At 44.8% G+C, this 11,187-nt stretch overlaps 1 protein-coding gene and 1 long non-coding RNA gene across 10 annotated transcripts in view; one reads left to right on the forward strand and one right to left on the reverse strand.

The window, feature by feature from the left end:
- Positions 1–11,187, forward strand: part of SYNE2 (spectrin repeat containing nuclear envelope protein 2) — a 355,793-nt gene that overhangs the window by 146,644 nt on the left and 197,962 nt on the right. For all 7 annotated transcript variants that reach the window (XM_056546593.1, XM_056546588.1, XM_056546590.1 and 4 more), the window contains 2 exons: positions 650–4,303; positions 6,507–6,596. In XM_056546593.1, coding sequence (XP_056402568.1) covers positions 650–4,303; positions 6,507–6,596 — 3,744 coding nt within the window. The remainder of the gene's footprint in view (positions 1–649; positions 4,304–6,506; positions 6,597–11,187) is intronic.
- LOC130295649 (uncharacterized) overlaps positions 1–11,187 on the reverse strand; it is a 47,782-nt gene that overhangs the window by 30,689 nt on the left and 5,906 nt on the right. The gene's annotated exons all lie outside the window — the stretch shown is intronic.

Below are 11,187 nucleotides of genomic sequence, written 5' to 3' on the forward strand. Positions count from 1 at the left end.
CACCAATTACAGTTGCACCGTAGATCCCAGCAATACAACTTTGATCAGTTTTATGTCTGAGGACCCAAAGAGGTTTGTCCAAATGGACAACTATTTAAGGGGTACTCCGCACCTAGACATCTTATCCCCTATCCAAAGGATAGGGGATAAGATGTATGATCACAGGGGTTCTGCCGCTGGGGACCCCTGCGATCTCGGCTGCGGCACCCCAGACATCCGATGCTCGGAGCGAACTTCACTCCCTGCTGGGTGACTGGCGATGCGGGGTGGAGGCTCGTGACGTCACAGCCACGCCCACTCAATGCAACTCTATGGGAGGGAGCGTGACGGCCGTCACGCTCCCTCCCATGGACTTGCATTGAAGGGGCGTGGCCGTGACATCACGAGCGTGGCATGGCTGTGATGTCACGAGCCTCTGGCGCTGCAGCTGGTTCTCTAAACGAACGCCGGGTGCAGCAGGGAGATTCTGCCACTGGAGACCCCCGAGATCAGATATCTTATCCCCTATTCTTTGGATAGGGGATAAAATGTCTAGCGGCGAATGACTTCATTAACACTAAGAACTTATCACCTTGTCATGTAAAATATCAACAGTACATTTCTTCTGTTCTTTGAATGTGAATAGAATATAATGCTTTTTCTGTTCTAGGCATTGCGTGATCAATATGAAGGTTTGTGGAAAGATCTAGATCAGGTGTCTCAACTAGCAGAAAATGTAAAGCAGACTTCATCATCAAAGGGAATCACAAGGGTCCAGGAGGCAATGGACATGCATCACAGCAAAATGAGAGGATTTGTAGAAAGAATAGATCATCTGAAACAAGTGATAGAGCAGCCTCCCATACCTGAGAAACCGAAGGGGAAAAAAACTAAGAAAACATCCAAGAAGAAGTCAGCACGACGGTCAACAGAGGAAACATCACTGGAAGCTACTATGAAAGGAGAAGAGCAGGCTGGAGACGTGTCTGTAGTACTACCTACTGAGCAAACTACACTCCATCCTGTGGCGGATGCTTCAGTGCAGGATACAACAGGACCTTTAGTGCAACACACAGTGGATTTAGTCGCTTTGAAATCTTCAGTGAAGAATACAATGCAACCAACAAGACATTTAAAACAGTCCTCTGTAGAACAAACATTGCCGTCTACACTGGAAAATACAACACTGTTTTCATTGGAAAATTCTGCACAACCAATTATGGAACCTTTAAATCATCCTGCAGCTGAAACCCAAGAGATATTAGTTATGGGATTGTCTATGCAATCTGTATGTGTGCCTTCAGAACAAACTGCTCTAAAACCATCAGTGCTGGCTACAGGAAAATTATCAGTCCAAGCTTTAGAAGAACCATCAATGCATGCTAGAGGAGAAATATCAGGGCCGTCTACTGTAGAACAATCATTGCAGTTGACAGGGGAACCATTGGTGCAGCATGCAGAAGAATTATCAGGACAAGCTATAAATGAACCATCAGCAACATTTACAGTAGAACAATCAGTGGAGCCAACAGTAGAACCACTAGAACAGCTGAAAATAGAACCAGCTGATCATCTGACAGGAAAACCACTAGTGCCGCTTACAGTAGAACCAGCAGGACAGCCTACAATAGTGCAGTTTACAGTAGAAAAGTCAGTGCAGCCAACAATAGAACCACCCAAGCAGACGACAGTGGAACCAATTGAGTTGCTTACAGTAGAACCACCCAAGCAGCTGACAGTAGAACCACTAGAACAACTGACAACACAACCACCTGAGCAGCTGACAGTGGAGCCATCCAAGCAGCCAACATCAGTGCAGCCTATAGTAGAACCATTATTGAAGCCTACCATTAAACCAATGGTGCAGCCTATAGTAGAACCATCAGAGCAGCCTACCATAGAACTATCAGTGCATCCTGTAATAGAACCATCAGTGCAATCTACAGTAGAAGATTTGGTACAGCCTACAGTAGAACCGCAGGTACAGCCTACAGGCAAACCATCAGTGCATTTCACAGTAGAAGAATTGATACAGCCTTCAGTAGAACCACTGATACAGCCTTCAGTAGAACCATGGCCACAGCCTACAATAGATCAATCAGTGCAGTCTACACTAGATCTACAAGTACAATCTACAATCGAACCATCATTGCAGTCTACAGTAGAACAATCAGTGAAGTCTACAGTAGAAGTAGAAGCTTTAGAACAGCCTACAGCAGAATTACTGGTACATCCTATCATAGACTCATCATCACAGCCTACAGCTGAACTGAACAGCCTACAGCAACCTACTGTAGTACCATCAGTGCAGCCTACAGCAGAACTAACAGTGCAACCTACAGTGAAACCACTGATCCAGCCTTCAGCAGAATCACTTGTGCAGCCTATAGTAGAACCACTAATACAGCCCACTGTAGAACCATCAGTGCAGCTTAGAGTGGATCTATTGGTGCAGCCCATAGGAGAACCAGCAGTGCAGCCTACAGTAGAACCAGCAGTGCAGCCTACAGTAGAACCAGCATTGCAGCCTGCAGTAGAACCAGCAGTGCAGCCTACAGTAGAACCAGCAGTGCAGCCTACAGTAGAACCAGCAGTGCAGCCTGCTGTAGAACCAGCAGTGCAGCCTGCAGTAGAACCAGCAGTGCAGCCTGCAGTAGAACCAGCAGTGCAGCCTGCAGTAGAACCAGCAGTGCAGCCTACAGTAGAACCAGCAGTGCAGCCTGCAGTAGAACTAGCAGTGCAGCCTTCAGTAGAACCTTCAGAAGAGCCAGCAGTGCAGCCTACAATAGAGCCAGCAGTGCAACCTGCAGTAGAACCAGCAGTGCAGCCTGCAGTAGAGCCAGCAGTGCAGCCTGCAGTAGAGCCAGCAGTGCAGCCTTCAGTAGAGCCAGCAGTGCAGCCTTCAGTAGAGCCAGCAGTGCAGCCTTCAGTAGAGCCAGCAGTGCAGCCTTCAGTAGAACCAGCAGTGCAGCCTGCAGTAGAGCCAGAAGTGCAGCCGGCAGTAGAACCAGCAATGCAGCATGGAGTAGAACTAGCAGTGCAGCCTTCAGTAGAACTTTCAGTAGAACCAGCAGTGCAGCCTACAGTAGAGCCAGCAGTACAGCCTACAGTAGAACAAGCAGTGCAGCCTTCAGTAGAACTAGCAGTGCAGCCTTCAGTAGAACTAGCAGTGGAGCCTTCAGTAGAACCAGCAGTGCAGCCTTCAGTAGAACCAGCAGTGCCACCTTCAGTAGAACCACTGGTACAGCCTTCAGTAGAACTAGCAGTTCAGCCTTCAGTAGAACCAGCAGTGCAGCCTTTAGTAGAACCAGCAGTGCAGCCTTCAGTAGAACCAGCAGTGCAGCCTTCAGTAGAACCAGCAGTGCAGCCTTCAGTAGAACCAGCAGTGCAGCCTTCAGTAGAACCACTGGTACAGCCTACAGTAGAACCAGCAGTGCAGCCTACAGTAGAACCAGCAGTGCAGCCTACAGTAGAACCAGCAGTGCAGCCTACAGTAGAACCACTGGTACAACCTACAGTAGAACCATCAGTACAATCTCCACTTGAACCACCAGTGCAGTCTAGAGTAGAACCACTAGTGCAGCCTACTATAGAACAGCCTCCTAATGTGATGTCTTCAGAAGAGTTTACAGTAGAAGCCTTAAATCAATATGCGGTAGTATCTTCCTCATACCCAGAGCTGGCACCTTTAGTCCCATCTGTAATAGAGGAAAATGCTATGGGAATTTCTATGCATCCTGTAAAACCAACAGACAAACCATTTGTGCAACATATAGAATCCCTAATTCAATCTATAGAAAATCAAATTGAGCAAAATGTAGAACAAATTTCATTAGTAGCTTCCACAGCACTTCCTACAGTAGAAGGTTTATTTCAATCTGAAGAACAATCTGTGATGCATCCTCCTGTGCAACCTACAAATGAGCATTTAGTGCAACCTTCACAGAATTCTGTTGTAGAACCTCCAGCTCAGGTTTCGCTGAAAACTTTATTGCCACTTACAGAAAAACCTATTTTCCCAAACACTATGGACCTTGGTGTGCTGCCTACAGTGGATCATACCTCGCAGGATTCCCTGGTGGATTCAATAGAAGAAGCAGCTAGAAATGCAGCAAAAGAATCAGTACAGTTCGCTAAATATTCAGTTCAAGACCCTTCAGTACAACCTGCACTGGAAGCTGTAGGACGACTTACAGTGGATATTCATCCGACTCCAGTACAACCTACAGATCAACTTACACTGCAGCCTACAGATAAACCCATAGATCAATCTGCTCTGAATGCAAAGGAAAAGAAATCTTCAAAAAGCAAGAAGAAGAAAAAGGTAACCTCGGGCAAAAAAAAAATTTCATATTAATTTTTATTAAATAATAAATAAATTATATCTATCTATATATAGATTTAATTTATTTTTCAATATGTATTTCAATCATGTTAGTTTTCCCTTAAAGTGAACATATGGCCAACCCCCCCCCCCCCCCCCCCCCCAAAACTTGATAGCTTTATAACTAAATAGCTATGGGTTGTGATCACACACCTTTTTACAGTTTCTTGATATACCCTTCTGTTTCCAAAATATGAGGGTTTATAATTTGACAATTCAGGGAATTAGTCAGATGGGCATGAACTTTAATATTAATAATGCAAGGGACTTGGCAGGATAAAACTGTAAGGAGATGTGTATTAGTCATATACTCCCATCAATGTAAAATATCCATACACCCCAATAGTATAATCACCTGATATTCACTCAAAATTTTTTAAATGAAGTTCACACCCATCTAACCAATTACCTGAATTGTCAGACAACCAAAAGTAAAAATACCTACATAACACCCAACACATACCCAAAATCCTCTCCCATCTCTTATGGTGTTTTCATTCATTCTAATAGCATCACCAAAAGATAAGGTCACAAGATATCATAGTGTATCAAAAAGATTAAACCAACTTTATTGAATAAACATAAGAAATACATACAATATTAAAAAACATATAATAGTCACGAAAAACATCAAAACAGAAAAAAAGAGGGGTATACTCCAAGTAGATAGTACAAAATAGTCCAGGGGGTCACAGATATAAATAAAGGGCAAGACTATATATTACTCATAAGAGGACTATAGCATAATGCACACAATGGGGGAGATTCCCTAAGAATTTATTTATTTCTATCTGTGACTCCTGAACTATTTTGTACTATCTACTTGGAGTATACCCCTCTTTTTTTCTGTTTTGATTATATGTTTTTTAATAATATATGTATTTCTTATGTATATTCAATAAAGTTGGTTTAAAGTAGTTCAGTGGTGAACCCAGTGGTGAACAACTTATCCCCTATCCTAAGGATAGGGGATAAGTTTGAGATCGCGGGGGTCCGACCACTGGGGCCCCCTGCGATCTCCTGTACGGAGCCCCGACAGCCCGTGGGAAGGGGGCATGTTGACCTCCGCACGAAGCGGCGGTCGACACGCTCCCTCAATACAACTCTATGGCAGAGCCGAAGCGCTGCCTTCGGCAATCTCCGGCTCTGCCATACAGATGTATTGAGGGGGCGTGTCGGCCGCCACTTCGTGCGGAGGTCGACACCCGCTATCTGGTCGGAGAGCCGGGGCCCCGTACAGAGAGAGCGCAGGGGGCCCCAGCGGTCGGACCCCCCGCGATCTCAAACTTATCCCCCATCCTTAGGATAGGGGATAAGTTTTTCACCACTGGACTACCCCTTTAATCTTTTTTTTTTATACACTATGATATCTTGTGGCCTTATCTTTTGGTGATGATGTTTGATGTTTGAGCAATATAAAGAGCCATTCTTTTTTGGTGAATATTAATTTTAATAGCGTTCGGAACATTTTGTTTTGAACACTTGGATCGACCAGGGGGTGTGATGTCACGGCCACGCCTCCTCGTGATGTCACGCCACGCTTCCTCAATGCAAGTGTATGGGAGGGGGCGTGGTGGCCACCACGTCCCCTTCCATAGACCTGCATTGAGGGGGCGTGGTGTGACATCAGGAGGGCGCGGCCATGACGTAATGACTCCGCCCGCAGCTAGCATTCTAAACGAACGTCGGGTGCTGCACCTTTGGATAGGGGGGAAGGTGTCTAGGGGCGGAGTACCCCTTTAAGAAAGGCAAGGCATAAATGGTTTCTAGAAAAAAGCGAAAACAAATGAGTCATATGGCTCCTTTGAAAAATGGCACAGATGACCTCAAAGGAGAACACAGTAGATCAATGGCTAATTCCCAATGCCAAATACTATGAGTATCGTGCCTATATAGTACCAGCATTGCCCAAATAATAGTGTCAAGCAGTGCCAGCACTAAACAATATCCGCGTCAGCAGTCTTGTTGGGGGTCAATGTATGAGAGGCTTCTGAACAATGATATCTTGAGGCATTTTACCCTATTTGTCCCTCGGCCAAGTCGGCTCGCTCTTACAAATGATACGTTATGATCACATGATTTTTGCCGTTTATCATTTTGTATATTCTTATCATATTTTACTTCTTTTCCTTTTTCTACATAGTTGGCAGGAAAACAATCAGTGGAAAGCAAAGAGGTAAAACAGCCCGTAATATCAAAGCAAAAGAGAGACACAAAGCGCAAAAGTGCTGAGGTAAGGATTACCGTATTTTTCGACCTATAGGAGGCACCGGCATATAAGACGCACCCAGTTTTAAAGGTGCAAAATCTAGAAAAAAAAGATTCTGCACCCAACAGTGATCTTCAACCTGCGGACCTCCAGATGTTGCAAAACTACAACTCCCAGCATGCCCGGACAGCCGTTGGCTGTCCGGGCATGCTGGGAGTTGTAGTTTTGCAACATCTGGAGGTCCGCAGGTTGAAGACCACTGGATAGGAGGTAATACTCACGTGTCCCCGCTGCTCCGGACCCGTCACTGCTGCCCTGGATGTCGCTCCATTGCTTTTGCCGCGTCCCCGTGGTGTCCCCGACGCTCCGGACGTCTTCTTCCCCGGGATCCACGCTCTCCATCGCCTTCATCACGTCGCTACGCACGCCGCTCCTATTGGATGACGGGACGGCGTGTGCAATGACGTCGAAGGAGAGCGCCGCCATGCAGGGGATCCCGGCACAGAGCAGACACTGAGGAGGCAGGTAAGGTCCCTCCCGGTGTCCTGTAAGCTGTTCGGGACGCCACGATTTCACCACGGCGGTCCCGAACAGCCGGGTTAGTGTCACTTTCCCTTCAGATGCGGCGGTCAGCTTTGATTGCCGCGTCTGAAGGGTTAATACAGGTCATCACCGCGATCGGTGATGTCCTGTATTAGCCGCGGGTCCCGGCCTTTGATGGCCGCAGGGACCGACCCGATAGGTGTGTATTCGCCATATAAGACGCACTAACTTTGCTGGCCATCTATAATATCTTTCTAATTAATAGATATTGATGGGAATGGGACTTACGTTTTTCAATTATTAGAATCTGGAATTCTGGAGAATTAAAGAAAAGGTCAATAGTATGGAGGATCCTTAAAGGGGTCTTTCTTCCATAGACATCTTATCCTTTATTCAAATGATAGGGATGTCTGATTGTGGGGTCCCGCCACCTCCATGATCTCCGTGCAGCACCCGACATTCTGTGCCAGGTTCTGATCCAGGTTTAGAAGCGCTGGATTTTCAGGACTGGAGACGCGACGTCACGCCCCCTATGATGTCATGTGGCGATACCCCTGGCTTTAAAGAATAATACCCCTTGCTTTAAAGGGGTATTTTGCCCATAGACATCTTATCCCCAAGGATAAGGGGATAAGATGTTTGATCGCGGGGGTCCCATTGCTGGTACCCCCCTCCCCCCCCCCCCCCCAAATTCATGTCTGTTGAAGGGGGCAAGGCATGACTGCACAGAATGCCGGGTGCTGCACGGAGATCGCGAGGGGTACCAGCAGCGGGACCCCCACAATCAAACATCTTATGCCCTTATCCTTGGGGATAAGATGTCTATGGGAAAAATACCCCTTTAAAGCAATTCCCTTGCATCTTCCCTGCAAGAAATAATGAAAAACATTATTTTTTTTATTTTTTTTTTCAAATTAAAGATCACAAATTTTTGGACACAAAGGGGTTGAGATGTGTAATTTATTTTTCGAGCAAGGAGAACTGTGAAGTTTTGAGGCAAATAGGTATTTACAGATAAGGCGCGCTTATAGGAACACGGAAAATAAGGAGTTTTTAATATATGGATTAAGAAGAGTTTCTCCTTTTTTTGACAACCTGTTAAATGTGGTGCCACAGAGGATGAAGTTTAAAGGGAATGTGTCACTCAATTCTTTATTTATTTTTTTAGATATACATTTTTCACATTTTTATTTTATAGGATGATATTATGAACTATTTTGTATTCTTCCAAAATAACAAAAAAAAAAAACAGTGGCTCTCACAGCTGTTGCAAAACTGCAACTCTCGGCATATCCTGACAGACGGCCTTTGGCTGTAAAGCAACTGCTTTGGTGAAACAACTAGGTGACAACTAGGTTCTGCAATGACATAGAACTTTAGCTCTTACAAGAATATAACCTTTTGAAATACATGGAACTAATGAATGCATTCTACACAGTGGCCATCAGGGGGCAGCAACTTTACATCCTAAGTTTGTTCTCAGTGATCTAGATTACATAGTGTTATCTGTTTCTGCTTCTGAAATAACACCAGTAATAAGTGGTATGCACAATGGGGGTTATTCATCAAGAGTATTGTAGGTGAACGTCTTTTTACCCAAAAAAAGGGGTACTCCAGCGCTAAGAGATCTTATCCCCTATTCAAAGGATAGGGGATAAGATGCCTGATTGCGGGGGTCCCGCCGCTGCGGACCCCCGTGATCTTGCACGCAGCACCCCAATACCATCAGTCCCCAGAGCATGTTCGCTCCGGGTCTGATGAGTGGCGATCATGGGACCGGAGCATTGTGACGTCACAGCTCTGCCCCCATGTGACGCCATGCTCCGCCCCCTCAATGCAAGCCTATGGGAGGGGGCGTGACAGCTGTCACGCCCCCTCCCATAGGCTTGCATTGAGGAGGCGGAGCGTGACATCACACGGGGCCGGAGCCGTGATGTCACAATGCTCCGGCCCCGTGATCGCCACTCATCAGACCCAGAGCTAACATGCTCTGGGGACTGATGGTATTGGGGTGCTGCGTGCAAGATCACGGGGGTCTGCAGCGGTGGGACCCCCGCAATCAGGCCTCTTATCCCCTATCCTTTGTATAGGGGATAAAATGTCTTAGCACCGGAGTACCCCTTTACTTCATGTGGTGCATTGGGCAGGGCAAGTCATAAATCTGGCGCTGATCACATCTCTTACTTCAGTACTCCACTTTGTGTGGTGATTCCTCTGCGACTTTTTGTGTCACTTTTTATCCCGTGCAACAAAATGTGTGACTTTTTAATAATGCTGTCAACAGTCAGTTTTGTAAGCCAAGTAAGGGCTGGTGTAGATTTGCACCTAACTGAGCGCAGTTGCGACAAAAGGTGCGACAAACTGAAAAGTTGCATTTCATTTATTCCTGACCATTGCATGATATCACCTGAAATCATGTTCTTTTAGAAAAACCTTCTAAAGCAAAAGTCGCAATGAAAAATCTCAAAACAGCATCTGAGACAAACTGTGAGACAAATGTACACCACAAATCCAGGGCAAAACCAATGATAAATTCCCCCCAATGTTTAGGAGGATTCTTGATACACAGACAGTTCTATTCACATATGATAAAATGTACTGAACAAAAGGATAAATATAGCAGGAGGGAATTGGTGCTACTCTGGCGGCATTAGCAACCTTAGCCCCCTAAATGACAGTGTTCTTGTGGATGATTAATGTGTTGAAAGGCAAATTAAAATATGGATTTGCACATTTTCTCACACAATTTTATACATGAAAAATCATCTAAAGAGAGAGCCTTCAGGGAAAAAACTGAAAATTAAAGACGTTTTCCCAAGATTAAAAGTTATCCCCTATTGACAGCATGGTGATAAGCATCTGATTGGTGAAGTCCGACCCTCGGGACCCCCAATAAGCCGGAGGTTCCTTGTCCTCCAAGTGAATGGGGCAGCAGTGTTCATGCTTGGTCACCACTCCATTCATTTTCTATGGGACTTCTGGAAATAGCCTAGCACTGTACTTGGCTATTGTCACAAGTCCCATAAAAAGTAAATATAGCGGTGCTTGAGACTGTGTGCTGGCGCTCCATTCATTTGGGGGACAAATGATCTCCCTTCTCTTGATTTGTGGGGGGGGGCAATTGGTCAGACCCCCACCGATCAGATGCTGTCAATAGGTAATAACTTTAAATCCTAGAATAACTCTTTTTAACAGAAAATGTACTTATTTTTTACTAATCCGTTTCATATTTTATTATATTATATTCATATCATATTATATTACAGCTCTAAAACAGAAAAGTGTCAGTTTACCAGATTGTTCAAATGATCAAAGGCCACATTAAGGGTAGGGTCACACGCGCCATATCTTGCTGCATATTTTCCTACCCATTGAAGTAAATGGGTAGCAAAATCGGGTGCAAAAATATGCAGCAAAATATGGCACATGTGACTCTACCCTAAAAGAATATTCCTCTGACATCATGCTTTTAATCTATCCCTGCACATTATAGCTTCATGCTGTCACTTGGCTGTTGATGTGGAATGAGGAACTAAGGACCCCCTATTAGTGATCGGGGGGGGGTAAAAATTATTGTTATATGTTTTACCACAGTTTTTAGTAGTTTTTTGTGGTGTAGATTAAAGAAATACAGTACTGTTCTGCCCAAACCAGAACACTAAGAGGTCAGGGCAGGTAAAAATATTTCTACTATTCCATTAGTTATTTTTTTTTTGTTCTTATCCATGTGCCCAGCTATGCAATTTGTGTTTTTTCTACAGGCAGGGAACATGACGTGATTGTGCCCAGTACAAAACATAGTCCTTAAAATAGCAGATCCGCAGCACTCTATTATGTGTTTCAGCCATCATCTCATTGAGTAGCAGTTTACCGTCTATGTCACTGTTTATAGATTCTTCTTCCATTAAGCTATAAGGGTCCAGAATGCATAAAGCTAGTTATGGGTTAAAACATTAGGAACAAATATATATTGAAGCTTTTATATGTTGACTTTAGGATAGCACCAACATATTATAACTGTTTATTGTGCATCTGCTCCAATATTATCTTCAGCATCAGGATCCTATCCAAG

The sequence above is a fragment of the Hyla sarda genome, chromosome 11 (genome assembly GCF_029499605.1).
Source record: "Hyla sarda isolate aHylSar1 chromosome 11, aHylSar1.hap1, whole genome shotgun sequence".
In the NCBI taxonomy this organism is placed as follows: domain Eukaryota; kingdom Metazoa; phylum Chordata; class Amphibia; order Anura; family Hylidae; genus Hyla; species Hyla sarda.